The 20,233-nt window shown below is 40.1% G+C and overlaps 1 protein-coding gene across 2 annotated transcripts in view; it reads left to right on the top strand.

Moving 5' to 3' along the window:
- The window catches only part of LOC147019666 (semaphorin-3D-like), a 137,838-nt gene that overhangs the window by 29,626 nt on the left and 87,979 nt on the right, over positions 1 to 20,233 (top strand). For both annotated transcript variants that reach the window (XM_085894269.1, XM_085894270.1), the window contains exons 5-10: positions 212 to 331; positions 913 to 1,006; positions 10,671 to 10,799; positions 11,010 to 11,155; positions 12,525 to 12,639; positions 16,484 to 16,553. In XM_085894269.1, the coding sequence (XP_085750395.1) occupies positions 212 to 331; positions 913 to 1,006; positions 10,671 to 10,799; positions 11,010 to 11,155; positions 12,525 to 12,639; positions 16,484 to 16,553 (674 nt within the window). The remainder of the gene's footprint in view (positions 1 to 211; positions 332 to 912; positions 1,007 to 10,670; positions 10,800 to 11,009; positions 11,156 to 12,524; positions 12,640 to 16,483; positions 16,554 to 20,233) is intronic.

Below are 20,233 nucleotides of genomic sequence, written 5' to 3'. Positions count from 1 at the left end.
CAACTTTTTGATGTATCCTGCTCACCAACTGACAAACAAGCAGACATACAAGTGTGAATACATAACCTCCGTCCACCTTCGGTGGCGTAGGTAATAAAATAGCAAGTGATGTACAGACTGTCTTTCTCTAATGATAGATTTAGAGCAATATGGAAGTTCATACTATATTATATGGTGTGTTTGAGCTGGAGTATGTGTGTGTGTGTGACAGACGGAGTGCGCCAACTTTGTCAGGGTTGTAGAAACAATCAACACAACGCATATGTATGTCTGTGGTACTGGAGCTTACGATCCCACATGTGCCTTCCTGGACACCAGGATAACAACACGGGTAGGTTACATTACACATTACAGAGTATACCGATCCTGATATGAAAATGCAGGGCAAACAATTATTATTTATTCGTACACCGGCAGATTTAAACGGCATGTCATTCTGCAAGCTCATATTTACCCTCTTCGATGGAAATGGCAGAGATATTTCTGACTCCAAAACCTGATGGAAGCAGTTTGATCAACTTCGAGTTTGGGTGTGTAAAAGAGCATAATGCGCACAAGTAAAATGAATTCCTCTATGAGACTGAACTTGTGTTTGTATGAATCCACGGATTGTGACCTCGAAGTTGTGTGACTTGAAACACAATAAGCGATACGCTTTATTCCCTTCTGAAGAAATGCTATCTCTGCCTGACAGTCATTGTTACGGTTAAGACAACCCAAAAAGCAGGCCTCGTCTACAAAATTGTTTTTCTCAGCTTGAAGTTGATCGTTCTTACAAAGTATAAACTTACAGCTGTGCAAACCACAAGCCTTTTCCACAAATGGTTGTGTCAGACGAGTGGGAGGTCTGCAGAATATATTGTAAAATATTGTTAATGTGGAATGTGTGACAGACCATGACATGTCTTGCAGGCAGTGACTGGTCCTCCTAGTCTGGTCCACTTCGAGTCTGGCAAAGGTCGATGCCCATATGGTCCCCGGCAGACCCTGGCTACTGTCATTGCGGGTGTGGTACCAATACAATGTTTCTCCTGTTCAAGTGCAACACCATAAAATCCAGCTTTCCCCTTGTTTTAGCATTCTCGTATATAAAGTGTTTGCTCATTTTTTAAAAGCATTTCAAATCCTTCCCAGCAAGAAACGTTCTATTAATTTTGATTAAGTTTCTGGCAAATACAATGTTTGCTTAATTTTCCAAGTTCATCGTGTGTTTTCTGGCATTTCAACAAGTTTTATTTTGTACATCTCTACCTTTCATATTTTTCATAATCATAACGTTTTTTTGCCCTTTATCATCATATCAGATAGCATCATAACGTTTATTTCTTTATTTTTATATTGCTTCCCCCCCCCCCCCCCACTTTGTAAATGTATGGTTCGTCACAAAAATGTACCCGGTTTTAATTGCTTCCTAAATCTGTTTTTTTTTTAATGCAAGATCCTATAATTTATATAATACATAAAGGAACTCATAAAGTTTAGTTTGACTAAAACAATTGTTCGAAATGTCCTCCTCTAAGTTATGCACATTTACAGGTACGTATGGAATAGTTTCTGACTACATAGACTGGTGTGTTTCATGTAACACCCTGGAACTAACCCTCGTTACAGCATCTTTGAGTTCAGGAATGTTCATTGGGTTCTCTTTAAAAACATTTCCCTGAACTAAATCGAAAGGTGAGAGGCCAGGACATCTTGGAAGCTAAGGAAATCCAGATTGGTGGGATATTAATCTTCCAGGAACGTGAGTGTTGAGTCACTGCATGGACAAGCGAGCTGTATGCGCAGTTGCTTCATCCTGTTGAAACCAAGCACGAGGAACATATCTCACACGACTCCAGAAATATGTGTACAACATGTGCACGTAATGTTCCGTATTCACAGCCACCTCTTCCTCGGTATCCTGATCTTCAAAAAAGTATGGACCAGAAATCCAATGACAACTGAGATCACACCGTATCATTTTTGGAGAGAGGAGATGTAACTCAACAAAGTGGGCTGGTGTGTCCACGCCCCAAAAACCGACAATTCTGTTTGTTTACCATTCAAGTAAATATGACATTCGTTGCTGAATATAATGTCGTCTGTTGGTTCCTGCTTGATCAATAATCCTACTGAATCACACAAAAAAATAATAATGTTAATGGCTCGTCATCTGAGGTTAACTGCTGCAATCAATTGAATTTTGTAAGGAAAACCCTTCAGATCAGACTTTTAACTTTCTCATGACACTGCTACGAGAAACTCCCATCTATGGAGATGTTAAAACAAATTTAATCAGGTACATTTTTGTGGCTCACCCTGTATAAATGAAGGCATATTATGTCGCTTTCTCTGTGCAAATACAAAAATTTACATCTGCATATTCTGTATATTATGTCATAAGTGAGAGTAATAGTAATTATAACCCTGAAAAATACCTCAGATAAGCAGGTGTTGCTCAACATACTTCAGAAATGGGAAAGATGAGACAGAGTATACTAAGGAACATTAACAGAAGAGAGGAGAAGGAATGCAGGTGGTTGGTAAAGAGAGATTGTGAAAAACATATCAGGACGGATTGAAATGAAGAACACGTGCTGGCCCTCTTGTCCTTGAAAAAAAAAAAGAAGTAGATATCAAGGCTTATGGAAGAGCAGAACAATGGAGTATAGAAGATAGTAGACAAGCCAACAATAAAGCCGATTGAAACATTGACAAAGGGCACAATTCTCTCAAATGAAGTATGGAAGTCGTGAATCAGAATTATGGTGAGAGAATTACAGGGGTGTGGATAAGATAGGAAAGCAAGAGAGGCAGAGGATTAGTGAGAATATAAAGGATATAAGACATGTTATGAACAATTTATTGGATTGATTGCATGCTCATCAAAAAATTTATTGCAACATTTCCTCAAAATCACTACAGTAATTAAAGAAAGATGACATTTAATTTTGTTTTACCACCTTTTAATAATTCTAAAGCAATGTGAAAACACATCGAAGTCGTGTTTCAACCGCCAACATGTTTCAACCGCCTTGTATATCCATCATGTAAATGCTACAACACAACTATTTTTCATACATGTATACACGTGTTAATGACTGATTATACAGTAGAACCTCTTTTATCTGGACATCCAAATAACAGAAGACCCATTATCTGGAAAAAACAAAATCATGGCCAGAAAAAAAAGCATGCAAATTTTTTTTTATCCCCGAGGTAACTTTGCATGACTTTTACGCTCCCTGAAGTTGTTGATGGCATTTTTAGCAGTCACGTGTGGCCCTTTAGACTCGCATGCAAAAATATCTGGAAACAATTGGATGTTTTTTTGTTTTTTTTTAAAGAGTTATTTGTTGAAACGCTTCATCATCGAACGCAGCTGATCCGAGCAGAGCCCGATTGGGTTTTGTGGCCAACCTGGTCGGCACAACATCACGAGTTGCTCTTCCAAAAGTCAAACATGTTTACCGAATACCTTAAGTCCATTAAAAATTGCTATTTAAAATGTTAACTTGAGGTAACAGACACAGAAAGTCCTTTAATGAAAAGGTAGATCAATGAACGAAGCAGAGACAGAAATGCAGATTTCAGTGAAAATTCCAGAAAGAATTGTGGGTCCCAATCCAATCGAGTTCGGGTTTTCACATCCGTTCTCATTACATACACATCATTTCCAGTGGCTGCATCGGGTGAGTCCAAATACAAGAAGAATGAAAGGGATGAGGCGATGGGGGTGGGGGACATCGAGGGGCTAGAGTATCAACTTCCAAAGAGGGACTATGTAATCACAATACACATCATTCTCAGATGTATGTGACATCCCCATGTTTTATGCAATGTTGACATGAATAACTCGGTCAGCACTCGGTACAGAGCAAACCATCACCAGGCTGAACAGTTTATGTTTTGTATCCACTGACAGGCCGGATCTAGATCAGGACCTGAACCAAAATCAAACCTCCTTGTTCTTCTCACCGACCTAAAACATCCACCAAGTTTAGTGACAACCCGCCCATAATTTTTTGAGATATTGTGTTTTACTGTATATCGTTTTTGGCCCCACATCTCAATGGTGAAGAATCACTTCAAAATTGTCATAGCCGGATCCGGATTCGGATCTTCACCAAAATGGAATCAATTCATCCTCGTCACACACCCAACCTGTCCACCAAGTTTCGTTTGAATATGTCCATAACGTTTTGCGATATCTTGACAAACAAACAGACAGACAAGCCGGTAGGTGGCGATGGGTCGCCGAGCAGGACTGTTAGTACTCCGACAATCGTAGGTGTCGAGAAACGGTGTTTGTATGATCATCCAATCACAATCGCAGTCGAAGATCTACTTACTAATGCGCAATATTGTGAAATAACATATGAAAGGATTCCTAGCCACAGGATGTGCCGTTTCGCTCTGCAAGAGCTCAGATTACCTGGCAGGTAATGACGCACTTAGTGCTAGGCACATAGTGCCTATGCATCTGTCCTAAAAATGCACTTATTGACCTTTGACCGCTGACCTAGTGGAGATAGGTCATTATGCAAATGAGCAAACTTGTACTACTCATCGGGGAGTATTCACGTGCAAAAATTTGTTTGGATCGGTTGAGCTGTTTTGCCGGTAGGGAGATTGAATAGACATTTTGACCAAAAAAATGCACTTATTTGACCTTTGACCCCTGAACTAATCGAGATAGGTCATTATGCAAATGAGAAAAGTTGTAGTACTCATTATGGTCTCTAAGCATGTAAAGTTTCATTCGATTCGGTTCAATCATCTTGGAGCTCATGTACTTTGAAGTTTCTGCAGGAATGCTCAATGGCCCTCGGACACCCAAGTTGAGAGGGTTACCATTTGGAAACTATAAGATATAGAAAAAAATGGATGTCATATAGCAGATAGGGAATCACCTTAAGATTATGCATATCAAATCTCATTCAGTTCCATCTACTGATAACTACTCGGTATCCGATTTGAATGAAAAGTACCAAAAATGTGGTTTGAAATCGGAAATCCCCAAAGTTCGAGGGGGTGCTGTGGGTGAACAAAGATCTAAATCGAAAATCCAGCTCAATAGTTTGTGCACAATGTATTCCAGACGATTAGTGTGAATTTTCATGACCATCCGACCATAACCCTAGGAGGAGTAGCATTTGGCACGAAGGCACCTCCAGCTCTCACATATTATCGATTTTTGCACTAATTGACCTTTGACCCCTGACCTAAGCGAAATCTGTCAATATGTCCTGAGGCAAAGTTGTAGTACTCATTGAGTACCATAAACCTGCAAAGTTTCATTCGTATCGATGGACTCACCTCGTCGCTCGGGGGCCTTCAATTTTCGCCAATTTTCGCGCATACCCTAATTGTCGGGGGCACTGCGGGTAAAGTATTCCATATATCACAAAAAACCGGAGTATATTTGATAGAGCATCACCTGCAGATCATTCGTGCCAAATTTCATAACCCTACGTGGGATAATGGCTTTCGGAATTGATTTCGCGTGAACGGTACCGATTTTGAAGGTTTTTCAGTTGTTGCTAGGGAACCAAAGCATCCCTAGTAACCATCACAATTTCCAAAACACTAGGTCATAAGATGTACCTACCACCTGAGTTTGGTCAAAATTGGCCCACGTTTACTACCAATTATGCTGATGACAAACGAACAAACATCCAAACAAACATAAAAAAACAAACAGAATTACTGACAATAAGGGTCACCTATTTCGGCGACCCAACAAACACGGGTGAAAAACACAAACCCCGTCCACCTTCGGTGGCAGAGGTAATTATACAAACAGATTGAACTACATTGCATTCGTTTATTTTTACACGTCCAACATGGCGCCTCTCCAGAGCGCTCCATTCAGCTGTCCAGTTGGCTGCAAAAGGCGAGTCCCAATATACAGAGGATGAAGCAGGGTTAACACCAAAGCGGCATTATGCAGATCCAAAGCATTATACCTCTATTATGTACACAAGTGATGGTGTCCAATGATAGTACCAGCAGCAAGGGTCATCTGCCGAGAGCAGTGAAAGTGTTGAGGCCAAGAAGATGAGTGATGGTGTTAGGGCTCGGCTACATGTAACATGACTTCCATGAAAAAAAAAAATTTTTAGTGTTTAACTATCAACAACATCCATTAACCAGAAGTATCTTTTATCCGGAACATTGTTAGTTATTTTCTACGATCTCCCATCTTAAAGAAAAACAAAACAAAAAGAAGCGACACTCTTCTGTCCCATCTTGCTATGTCAGGGTCTGTTTTACGTGTGTAAAAAACAAATTATTTATTATAAATCCCGAGATGCTAACCTTCGACAAAAAGCAACAATTCATCACTTTCAACCGTATGCTGTGCGTTAATTTGGGAGTGTATTTATGGTGTGTCTTTTGATGAATCATTTTTACGTAGTTACATCATCTCGAAGCTGTTTACCAAAATTACGATTCAATACCATTTCAGCTACGTCGTCACCATTTCTCAATTTCATCAGTATTTGCTATGACAATAAATAAGGCCCAAGGACAAACATGACAAAGAGTTGACCTTCACCTGGAAAAACATGCATTTTCTCATGGACAACCATCCATCCATTGGGACCATACTCTGTGTAGAGTGTTGGTGCTGTCTAAGCAGTCTCCTTGACAATTGGACACAATCCTGGACGGGTAGCCACTCCGACACAGGATATCAGCAAGCTGGCACTCATTTTGCCGACCTCAGAAGGATGACAGGCAGAGTCAACCCCACCTGGTATTAATTCAACAGCCGAGTGGGATTTGAACTGAGTATCCTGGGATCCCAAGCCCACCACCCTCACCATTAAGATTAAGCCAACAGCAGACATCATGGACAACTGTATGTCGCTTTATCACATATAACGGGATTTCATGGCATCACTTACTGTGGCGGTTAACAGTATCATATATTTGCCAAAAAATATCGTTCTCCCAGCAGCACTACTGTAACACACCAACAATTCAAACAATCTCAGCTTTGAAGTTAAATACACCAAACATCAACAATTTCATCTTCTGAAGGCCAGGTCCACATCAACATTGATCCCGTCACAACATTACTAAACGGAAACTTTCATCCTGACTCCGAGGAACAACAGGGTCAGTAATATGTCAACATCAGAAACCTGATGTGTATCAATAAGTAATCACATTCATGATTAACTCATTGCCATTTCACCGGGCTCCTTCGCTAGTTGACTTTTTTTTCTTTTAAAGACTGAAAACCAAAAGCAGGCCAACAATGGTAAACAATTGGTGTTTACTTGGATTGGGTTTGGGCCATGAAACAGTTGTGCGAAAGAGCTGTCCTATTAATCTGAGAATGAAGAATCATGAGAAGATATGATTTAGTGAAGCTTGTGTTTAATAATATCAGCCAGTGGCACGATTTCAACAAAATCTGATTGTTAAGAAACAGGCAGCAGATGAGTCAGGCTAAATGAGAGAAGCATGTAGTAATGTTTATTCGATTTGAGGCAGTGGTTCCGATTTGAAGAATTTTAAGTGTTATGAGGGGTATAAGCGGAAAGTTGAAAAGCTTTTACACATTCAACGTTTATCAAATAACGGAGGAAGTGCAAATGCTTTCATTATGTTGGATTCCTATTTCCTGTACCTGGCAAAGCGACTGAAGACCTTTTGGCCAAAAAGCACGGGGCTCAAAATTTGAGACTTGGGTCTCACAATAATGTTTACTTTAAAGGAATTATTTGCACATATTTTAAGAGCAAGTTCATCATGAAGCTGTGTCAACAGCGCTTTCGTTAAGTTATGCCGTGAGTATAATGATTGTACATTCCCGGTGTGAAAGTGTTTTTAGACAATTAGAATATTCATTATAATGGACACGAGCCTATCGAAGCATGACAGTAATTTGTTTATGATCACACTCAAGTCACAAATTATATGGCCTAAATAGCGTAATTGAGTAGTATGGGTGTTTGTACCAAATCTGGAGGGGCAAAAGTTTGAATTTGTCAGATTTACATTTGTTAATCATGTTATTACTGTTATTTTCTCTTATATAACATGTTATGGGACAATTTCAATTAATAGGATGAAAATATACTCGTGTAATTCCTATAATATTGGAAGAACAGCCTGTTTCCACGATTTGACTCTGCGTATAGCAATCTCCAGTTGCTATTTGCCAGAGTAAATGCAATATATGTACAGTCGAGGCTTGTGGAAGAGCTAGTATGAGTACACTGAATGGGTCAGGACATAACAGGACAAAAGGAACAGCAGCGAGAGGGGTGAAACACCAACAGCAGAGATGAAGGCCAACATGCAGAGGCAAACTTGGACAAACAATGGGTGTGGGGAGGAACGGGGGGGGGCAGGAGAGGATGCATGGGGTGGACAAGATGAATATGAAGGACAGATGAACATAAATGTGTTGAAATCGTCACATTATTCCCTTTTGTTGAGCGTTACACGAGAAAGCATAATCTCATGTCCTGTATGCATTGCCATATTCTTGACCAACGTGAGCATATGCTTCACAAGTGTCATGAATCACACCAAGCTGCTCAATTAATGGAAAAATGTCAATTGTAGTGAAAACAAAAACGAGAGTAAAGAATTTGGTGAGTGTTTGCTCCATGAGCATTCAGAATCACAGCAACAGGATTATCTGGCATCATTATGTGCAGCAGTATTAGCACTGCAAGACTAATTGAACAATGACAACGATGCTCCAAAGATGACATGAACATTTCACTTGCTCCTTCAACAGTCATCCTTAACAATAACCATGACATACTGTACTTAATTAATTGTCCCAAGTGGGACAGATGCTCATCTCCCGATGGAGGGCGGTCGAAGTCGGGCTGCATGACGTGACAAGGAGGGTCTTAGGGTTCGAAGGGGTTCCAAGAATCTTAGGGGTCTTAAGGTTCTAAAGGGTCTTGAAGGGTTTTAGGATTCTAAACAGACAGGGTTCTCAGGGGTCTTGAGGATCTTAGGGGCATTAAGGGTCTAAAATGTCTATAGGTTCTTAAGGGGTCTTTAGGAGTCCAAAAGGATCCAAGTGTTGAAAGGGTCTTAGAAGGACTAAAAGAGTAACACGAATAAAAAGACTAAAAATCCCTGAGAAGGACTGTCCCCCTTCTGCCTCCCCCCCTTCTTTCCCATTCTTCAAAACAAGAGGGCATTAATGACATTAAAAAGAGGTTAAAATTTAATTAAGAGATTGAAATAAATAATTATTAAGATCAAATTAAATTAAGAGGATTAAGAGGTTATATCACGAGGAAACATCGATGACGGAATCTCGCGATATGTGATGGACGTACAAACTTCGATTACATTGTGAATTAATTAGCTAATTATCTCACCACCTGGTTGGAAATTTAAAAAGGGCTCCATTAGTTTTTGTGTTTTGATGTCATGAATCATCAAGCAGAGTTTCAAAATGATCCATTGAGCCGAGTAGGGGGATCATCCAAAATCTGATCAAAAATCATCCGATCATCCAAAATGATCAAAATGAGCCTCAAAGGAGTAGGGGGGAAAAAAAAGTTAATGGATCCATGGAAGGAAGGACTGACTGACTGACTGTCTGTCTGTCTGTCTGTCTGGCTATCTGAAGGATATCGTTATGGCTTTAACACCTCTTTTTGACTACATTGTAGATGAGCTAAAAAAAAAAAGAGTAGTAAGAGAACGTCACTCGGGAGAGCACATCCCTCCGCTAGGCTGAACAGTTGATGTTTTATATCCCATTTATAGGCTGGATCTGCATTCGTACCTGAACCAAAAACGAATCAGCTTGTTCTTGTCACCTACCCAAACTGTCCACCAAGTTTCATCCGAAACTGTCCATAACTTTTGAGATATCTTGCTCACAGACTGACAGACAAACAGGGGTGAAAACATAACCTCCGTCCACGTTTGTTGGCGGAGGTAATTATATGCAAATATTTGACTGCAACCACAACTAAAACACGAAGACTAAAGTTATAATTTACTCTGCTATAATTAGTATCTATACTATGAGAGTGGTGTGTGTGTGTGTGTGTGTGTGTGTGTGTGTGTGTGTGTGTGTGTGTGTGTGTGTGTGTGTGTGTGTGTGTGTGTGTGTGTGTGTGTGTGTGTGTGTGTGTGTGTGCGCACATGTGTGTATTTTGCCATTTTTCTCAGATATGGCCAAACGGATCTTCGTCAAACTTTCAGAGGTTCATCAGTGAGTGTTATCGGCAAAAATTTTTTTTTAAATTCCAACAATAAGAAAATTTGGATAATTAAAAAAAGAAAAGAAAAAAACTGTTTAAAGTGCCTAAGCCTTTGTAGCTATGTGATAGGTAATATTAAATGATGCCTGACCCCATTCCTTCGTGGGTGCAGGGGAGTGTTTTCAGCCTTCACAAAAAAAAATAGAAAAAACAAAACAAATTTGATTTCTTTGAAATGCCTACAGGATTAGAACAGGCCCAGACAACATCGGATACCCCTACTAGTTATTAATAATAACAGTAATAATTGCTATTCATTGTGTTGTGCTTGTGACCTACTTAATACTTTATTTCAAAGGAAATGGCAATTTTCAAAGGTTTTTGTTATCACGATCATGAGTGATAAAGTTCAGCACTGTAACATTACAAGATAAAGTGAAGAAATGTATGGATGAACTGGGTACCAAATATTGATATTAACAGGTAGAGAACTGTATGCGGCGACAACATCCGACTTCATGGCTGCAGATCCTGGTCTGTTTCGAAGCATGCCAGGCACACACAGCCGACCATCTCTTCGCTCTGAGCCACAAGAAGCAAGTTGGCTGAATGGTACGCTAACCAGCATGCATGACTAAAAAAACAAAAACTACATTATTGATTCCTAGTCTTTAATGAAATTTGGTTTATGCATGAGTAATTCACTAATGTTTGCCAAACTATTCATACCAATCGGGTAGTTTTTACTTATCAGCTTATATTTCAGGGTTTTCCAACCACATTGCTCTTTGATCCCAAAACCAATGGCCCTTCATCCTCCAGAACCACAGTTTGTGGCAGCGTTTGAGGTTCCTGAAAGCTTGGACCCTGCGGAGGACAAGGTATATATATTTTTCAGCGAGCGAGCATGGGGGGCATCAGGTGGAGAAAAACATGCTCTATATGCTCGTGTTGCGAGAGTCTGTAAGGTGAGTCCTATTGTCAAATCGTGTTTGCAAACACAAATTCAAAACTTGAAGTGAGTGTTCCCTCTGTATAATGACAGAAAGAAGTTCATGGTTGGAAGGAATAACTTTTTCAGTCACCTTGGATTTCAATTTTTTTCAGTCGAGTCAACTGATTTCTGAGTTTTACGAAGAAATCATTCCTACATTTAAAATAAAAGTGCAACTGACATGAAAAATAACGATGTAATTGACATAAATTATATTCCAAACTGGCAGAGTACCCACTCTCCAGGTGGGTGGAGTTTGCACTTTGCTTGTTGAAGAAAGGTATAATCCAATTATGAAATAGCACATAATACAGTTGCTTGTGCAACCTCTAATCCATCCATTCATTGGGACCATACTCTGTGCAGAGCGTTGGTGCTGCCTAAGCAGTCTCCTTGGCTATTGGGCACAATCCTGGATGGGTCGCCACTCCGACACAGGATACCAGCAAGCTGGCACTCATTTTGCCAACCTTGGAAGGATGACAGGCAGAGTCAACCCCACCTGGTATTAATTCAACAGCCAAAGGGGATTTGAACTCAGGATCCTCAGATCCCAAGCACACCACCCAAAGCATTAAGCCAACACCAAACATATGACCTCGAATTAAGGGGAGAGAATTCTATTTTGCTCATGCATGTGTTAAAGGAGTTTCCTATCCTATCTATGGTCCTTTTAATTGGTCTTGCAGTTACTGGACAAAGTGATGGGACTGGTCCACCACAATTGAGAAATAACACAAATAATAACACCTATGACAAAGAAATCCGAAAAATAAGAAAAGTAATTCAAAAAAAAAAATTATATATGAAAATTTGGGAAATTTTTCTGAAAAATATTTTGTAGAAAACCTAATTAGGGACTCCCTGTGAGTATATCCTGAAAATATGGTGGCGATTGGCCCAAAGGTCTCAGTTTAGTAACCGGACATGCAGATGAAGTCATACGTCCAGACACAGACGGCTCTGTTTTATCGTCTCAAAAAGCTAAAGTATGGATAAATTGTCGTGCTGAAAATAGATTCTAAAAACGTTCAAATTATGGTTAAACAAACGAAATATGCACTTTTGGAGACCACATGTTCCATGTATTTTTCACTGCACGCCCACCACAATTGACATCATGGAAGAGAACACATTGCCTTTCTGTCCCCTTTTAAGCTATGGAAGAAAGTGAGGAAATTGTTTTGGTGTCTTGCTACAAGAGATGAACAACCAACATTGTCTGATTCACAAACGTTTCTTTAAATGTTGGATAATATTGTAAACAATGAGCGTGCAGGAAAGTGTACAGTTGATAATAATAAGACTATCAATTTCATCCTAACTTGTTCCACACTTCACAGAATGACAATGGTGGGCAGCACAGCCTAGTAAACAAATGGACAACGTTCCTGAAAGCACGGCTCATGTGCTCCGTCCCAGGACCTGATGGAGTCCACACACACTTCGACCTACTTCGTGAGTTACACCTCTTACACTGGGTAATCTCAAACCTTACTCACAAGTTCAACATTCAAATTTGTAGAAAAATCAGTTCACGTAAAAATTATGTAACTCTCTAAAATATAATTACAAACTAATTCACAAATTAATTCTTCAACATCTTGTTCATATGTAATAATTGGCATTGGTATCCTGATACCATGACCAATTATTGTACACACACAGGTCAAAATCCCACTTTCTGCAGGTCTGTTCAGCCTGTAAAGAACATGAACCATCAACAGGTTTCTTGTTTTTATCACAGTATCATAAGGCTCATGGAAGACCTTGCACATACAAACTACCATAACCCTAACCCTTATTTTTGCACTAATTTCTTCAGGTTGGGTCAGATTTGACATTCCGATTACTTTCTGTACTCACAGCAGTCCCCTTCACACTGTGATATGATTGTGTTTTTTTTTTTTTTTCGATAAAAACATCAAATATGAAAAAAACCCTAATCGTAACTGCAACAGCTTGGAAACCGCTGTCGTTTTGATTCCTGACATGCTATGGCACTCAGATTTTAACATGTACTCAGGGTAGCATCCCAAATTTCGAGGTTCCATATCAAATAATAATGGAGACATGAAAGGCGTAATCTTACCCAATCAGAAGTGAGATACAATTGCTTATTTCTCATTGGTTTAAAAAAAAACAACATGTAAATTTGTTGTGCAGAAATAACACCGAACTTGTTGATATGAATATCCAAATAATCATCTTTTTTCGTGTTTTCAAGTACAGCGATGTAAAGCATGTTACTATGTTTATTAAACATATTTTTTTCAACTTAGTTTATATTAAGAAAGATCGCTTAAGGAAATGCATAGATGACTCGTTCGCAGTTTCTTTTTACACTCCAAAACATCATTCTTATTACTATATGGAAAATGTACCTTATTTTTGTGTAGTACTTAGAACTAAAGTGTTGATAGCATTTAAACTTAAGCCCTTTAGTGTTTAGGTTTAAAGTGATTCAGCAAATCATTAAAAATGCTCTTTGAAAGAACAGAATGTGTTTTGGATCACACGCCATTACACGAAGGCACGGCGTTCATGTTTAATATCTCAGAAAATCTGGAACATCAGTTGGAGTTATTTTCATTTTCCTCTGCCCAGGATTGTTTAATTCTGTCCGTTAATCCTTCATAATAACCTTTTTCACGGTTGCACGGTACGAGCGTTTTTGCGGGAAACCAATTAGGCCTGGTTACTGTGCTTGTGGGTTCTTGCTGCTGTGCACTAAAAGTTTTATTGAACACTTTTTATTTCTACTATTCCCTCAAAGTTTTGCTAAACACTAAATTTTGCCGGACTCAAGCTTGACTCGAGCCAGAATTGGGCCGAGTCCAAGTTCTTGGAATTCAGGGGCGAGTCCGAGTCCTGAAGAGTCGAGTGTGAGTCCGAGTCTCCCAAAAAGTGGACTCGAGTCCTCCATCACTGAGATGTTGGTGTACTTTAAACATGGCCTGGACTCCTCGCATGATAAGCCATGCTCCCATAGAAGAATGCCAAACAAATCAATCTTTCCAAACATGTACAAGTCGAGGATGAGCAAATGTTGACGTGGAAATCCAAATTTGGTCGTAGAAAAAAAACTGATGACTTGACTCAATCAAATTTCAATGGGCCAATAGATACATTCAGAAAACTTGGGGTGTGGATTAAAATGCTACCGATGAAAAAGAAGCTTCACCTAAAAATAACCTGAACTGGACAAGAAAAAAAAAACAACCTCTTAAGACGAGGTGCAGTGATCTTAAAACCCACCACACACGAGCCGACGCAACGCAACAAGACGGTCTGTGAAAGGGTTGTCTGTGAAAGTCTGATAATCATGTAATATGCAGCGGTTGATGACCATCACCAACAAGGTTTTCAGGCGTGTTGGCAATCGTCATGAAAGTTGAACATGTTCAACTTTTACGACGAGCCATCGGCAACAGTCGTGCATCGTCGGGTAGTGTGTGACAGTGCAATGTATTAACCAATTAAACTTCCACTTTCACTGACTTCAGGCAACAGCATCAAAGAGTGAACTTGAAGGCCAAAAAGATATCATGAAAATTCAATGCAGTAGCCTGAGCATTACCTGTTTCCTTCAGTATTTAGCAAACGTTCAAAACCAATAAAATAGTGCCATTCTTAGTACATTGTGTTATAAAACCTTTTAATGACAAAATCCACAAGCTCATTAAAAGAGTGTTGGATGCATCGGGGTAGGGAAACCTATGAACCAGTGACCCATGTAATGTGCAGCAGTTGACGACTATCATCAAGGTTTTCACATGTGTCATTACAAGCGAAGACCCTTAGCCTGTACATTACCTGATAAATAAAGGATTCTATGTGGGCAATTTGTGGCCTCACCCCAAGCTGCAGGGCTCATCAGGTAGAGGCATTTGTTATTCAGAGGGTCGTTCAAAACAGTGATTCATAGCCTATACACCTCCCAGATAAATGACTGGCTCTACACCCCAAGTCCGTGACAGACTGGTGACAGTTCCTTGGGTTTAAACAAGCATCGGTATACAACAACAGTGCATGCATCATCACTTAATACAAATATTACATATTTGGTTATGGAGGAATGGCTGTTGGAGCGGGAAAACGCGATAAAGGGCGAATAAAATCCTTACAAATCCTGAATTTTTTTTCCAATTTTCCTTCAGTCGAGTGTTAAACAACCCCAGTGACTCCCGAAATAGTTACCAAATATCGAAAATATGTTAATAATCATCGAATAAGATATGCAGCAAGAAAATTGCTGAATGTTCACCGAGCCAGCCTTCTCTCCACCCAGGGCTTTACCCACAGCCGCTTCTTTCTCCTGGCATGCCGTCAACGACGTACCAACACATGTGTCAAAGCAGGAGTGTTCAGAGCTTTCATCCTTCTCATCGTCTCCCCACATATCTTCTTAGCCACCATTTTGTTTTCCATAGTGTGCATCAGTCTTTGTCATGACAAAATTGGACAAGATTCGTCTCCTATTGTGGTCTTGTTGCATCGCGTCGGTTAACATCTGCTAGTATGTGGTGGGCTTTAGGCAGCAGTACGGCATCATTTCACTCAACAGGCTATCAGATCTATTAAAAACCACTGATTAGCATTAATTACCAATGAGAAATGTACTGAACTACCAAAAGAAAATAATTACTAAATCAATTGCCAATAACCATCACTGAGTACTCAACCAGGTAACTCTACAAACATCACAAACTAGTTAAATAACCAATGAATGAGTAAGCCATACAATTACTCGGTGCCATCTGCTCATTTGCTATTTATAACACAAACTGGTGAGAAGTGATGCATTAATCGTTAATTACATACATTCATTGCCATCAGTAATGAAGGATATGGAGGATTCAGGATTTAATTTTATTTTTGTTTTTTTACATTGTGTTGGATTGTTGGTAATGCACAAATCGTGATTAAAGTGTAGATTCCAAAATTAAATAATCTTGAGGTTGAATGTTGTGGCAAACTGTATAATGAGCATAATTATTGTTTAATGTGAAAAGCAGAAGACATCGACAACTTAAACTAGATATTGTCAAAGGAGAAAGGCTCAGGCTGATGCTTCGATCTCTGAGTGGTCATCATTAAAGACTAAAGTGTGTCAGGTCATAACTTGTACTTTTCAAGGGGGTGAGGCAGCATGGAACTATGGTGAAAAGATTTCTTTAACCATTGCACCAACTCCATTATTGTCTGAAATGATGTTCCATGTAGTCTTGCACTCAAGGCCACCAATCATGACAGAACTTTCATCTGCAAAATGTGTGTGTCTGTACATTTGTATTTCCAGGTGATGTGTATATCCTTCAGACAAAGGACAAGCACAATCCTGTCTTTTATGGACTTTTCTCCATGACCAGGTACCACCAAGAAACAACTAGCAAAATCTGCTGCTGTATAACATGATAATATCATACTAGAGTGAAGTCGATGATGTACCATCACAAATCCCCACGTATCCCACCTCAAGCAAAGCTTGAAGATGGCAAAACGTTCCACCAGGAATGACCAAACATCAAATTTTGAGTTTAAAATGTTTTCCCGTTTTGACCCCAGTGACTTCAGGTCTCCACCCCTGAACCGGTGGTCAAATCCAAAAAATCCTTACACATTTCATGCATCCCCCAGTGTTGATTGCATATGCAAAGTTTCATTTTAAAATGTTTTAAAATGTGCCCAAAATTGCATTTTTTGGTAATTGACCTATTGACCCCGTCCCATGGGGCGGGGCCAAAATGATCCTGCTCTCGCAGCTTCTTGCCATATGCTGATCACAAAGACCAAGTTTTGTGAATTTCTGCACAACAATTTAGGAGTTAGCGTAATGGACAGATGGACAGACAGACAGACAGACAGAGCCGATTACAATACTCTCCCATTTTTTTACAAAAAGCGTGGGGATAACAACAAGAGGTCACTTACAAGGAACTTCAACGCAGCAGGCCATGAGGCCCATCAATCTTTCACAATGCTTGCCAAATGATGGTTATTGTCCATACTCTATCCTTTAAATATTGCTGAGCATCAAGCAAGGAAGCGGCAAGTACCATTTTTAAAGTTTTTGGAATGACTCAGCTGGGGATTGACGTTCTAACCATTATCCCACTGAGCCAGGTCAATGTTGCGTTGATGGAAAAAGACCCCGGGGTGACGTACTCAACACATAAGGAATCCTCAGTTACATATCTCATTAGCCCGTCCCCCACGCAGCAGGAGATGAAATTTTGCAATCACTTCTTTATCTGTCTGTCTGTCTGTCTGTGTGTCTGTCTAGGCCATAACATTTTTACGATTTGAGCTTTTGTCATCAAATTTTCAACAAAGCTTTATTATGAGAATATGGAGAAGAAAAATTAATAATTCGGTCAAAAGGTCAAAGGTCAGCATCACATAAAATCGTCAAGTTTCATCCAATTGACCTGAAATTTTAAGAATTTACATATTGGGTCACTGAATTGGTTCACCATTAAAAAGATAGAGGCTAATTGTTGTTTTTTTAGATCAAAATATCAAAGGTCAAGGTTGCATAAAACCATCAATTTTCATCCGATTGACTTGAAATTTGAGCAGGGTTTGCATATTGGGTCACTGAAGCCTATTGTGTTTGAGGTCAAAAGGTCAAGGTCACCTTCAATCGTCAATCTTTTTGTATTTTGTTTTAGCTGTTTTTGTCATGTTTTGCAAACAAAAGAAGAAGAGGTCTAAATACAAAGTGGACGTATAGGGCTTTGCATTTTCAGATGCTTTCTCGTTAGTAATTGTGTTTAGTCAGGTTACCTTTCCCCTCATAACAGGAATGGGGAAAATGCATTGTGTGTGTTTATAAGGTTCTATCCCCTTTGGGATTTCCCACCTTATTGAAATCCCCCTCTTCATCCATCCATCCCAATCTCTCACCGCTTGCCTCTCAAACCTCTCTTCCCCCTCCCTCCCTAAAATCCCTCGCCTTTTCCCTTTCAAACCCCGTAATGTCTTAAAAAAAAAATCACTCTTCATTTTTCTCCATTTCAATCCCTCCCATCCTCAATCTATTTGAATCTTTTTTCACATCCTTCTAAAACCTCTCTTCCCTCTGCACCTTTCCACAGCAAAAAAACATGCACACAACGCAACATGTCTCACAGTACACACATTACATTACCAAAAGATAAGCAAAGCCATTTACAAGTCGATCTCAGCGCAGTACGCACCGAGTGGATACTCTTAACGGATCGAGGCACAATCAAGAGGCTCGGCTTGGCCCCATGGGGGAAGCTCAGCAGTGAGTGAGTGGGGATGCCCAGTCAATATCGGTGAAAGCGCACCAAGGAGAACACGACAAGTAGGGGTCAAAGGGTATTGCAGTGACCCTTGCTCCCTGAATCCCCACCTCACCCAAGGCTGATAAAAAAACAATGCATCAGAGTTCATGGCTGACTCGCGCACCAAGGGACCTTAATGTGAACCAGAACTGCCTGCCTGCCTGCCTGTTTTGTGCGAAGAGACGGAGTGAGACAAGTTGTGCTGGGGCAAGGCTCTATGAGTGAAGAGCAGCACGAGGTCCTTGGGGCACAGCGGCCCACGTACTGACGTCCATGATCTTTCCTTTCTGTCTCTACATTGTAATTAGTCTACCTGAGAAATACAAAAAAGTGCTAAAGAGAGCAATCGGCAATTAACCTTTTGACCTGTCTGGGCGAGGTACTGACAAGCATATCACACCTTTCGTGTTGCGCATGCACTTCCCCGACATACCGCACCAACAAGCCAACTATATTCCCTTCCCTTCCCTTCACTTCACTTTGGGATGAACGTAAGCCTGCCAGCTTGTGTCTGGTGAGTGAGAGGCCACAAACATGTCTCAAACCTCTCTCTCAAACAAATCTATCTATCTATCTTTCTATCTATCTCCCCTCTCTCTCATTCCTCTCCCCCCCCTTCCTCTCTCTCTCTCTCTCTCTCTCTCTCTCTCTCTCTCTCTCTCTCTCTCTCTCTCTCTCTTTTTTTTTCTTTAATTTCCTGGACTGATTGAGGCATGCCTGTCTTGTGTGTTTCGATAAGTTAAGAATGTGTATGGGGTTAATTTTCTGCATAAAAGTTAAGTTCTATTCTTCATGACATTGCATCGCTTCTTTAAGTACTTGTGCCTGTAAATGTGTGCCTTTTCTCAATATTTTATAAATTGTTACCAACCTGCTTGGTTGTCTCTTTCCTGAATTGGTTAGACATAGCGTACATAATAACTAGACAGGAAGTTGTACCCCATTGATTCGCTGTACGAGGTCAGCCAGCAGCATCCCACCTATGGCTTCGCCCAGCCATACATACTAAGTAGAAAGGGTGGGAAGTTGAGAGCGTGGTTTTATCCCCATCTGGAAGGGAATAAATCACCTGAAATTTATCCCCATCTGGAAGGGGATAAATCACCGGAAAGGTAACGCGAACCTTGGCATGGGGACCCAGCCCGATTTAACCTCCTTAGACGGCATCTGCGGTTGCTCAGCAACTCGTCGGGTTGCGTAGTTATCCGTGGCTTGTCGGCTTCAAGTTCTGAGATCGAGTAACGGGCATGAGCCCATGCGCTCCCCCAAACTCATAATATTTTGGCTGTTATCCCTGAACCTAAGAAGTAGACATACACCTTTCATTTTCAATACAAATATCAACACTCAAGGAAGAGTTTAATGACAAAGATGAAATTTTTTATACTCTGACAATGAAATGAAAAGAGAAACAAAAAAATTACCCCCGTGTGGGGGTGACGGTCATCTCTATAATACCACAAGTTCTCAGTGTTCAGTTATGACTGAAGACTACTGCGCAGCTCGACTGCCCAGTTCTACTGCGCAGCTCGAAATGCGCAGTTTGGTTAAAGATGACTCGGCATTTTGGCGCACGAGCACGAAATTATATTTTGAAAATAAATGCCGACGTTTACATTTCAGATTTTGAAACTTTTGCACCTTCGGCAGAAAATGTATAAATATAAAAGGCTAAAAATGTGTTTTATATTTATATTTCATTTCTCCTTCCTTCCTTCTTTGCGAATCGCATCGGCGTT

The sequence above is a fragment of the Eptatretus burgeri genome, chromosome 9, assembly GCF_056783735.1.
Source record: "Eptatretus burgeri isolate ZD-2024b chromosome 9, Ebu_testis_v1, whole genome shotgun sequence".
NCBI classification, from domain to species: domain Eukaryota; kingdom Metazoa; phylum Chordata; class Myxini; order Myxiniformes; family Myxinidae; genus Eptatretus; species Eptatretus burgeri.
This window is presented reverse-complemented; position numbering and strand designations above follow the sequence as displayed.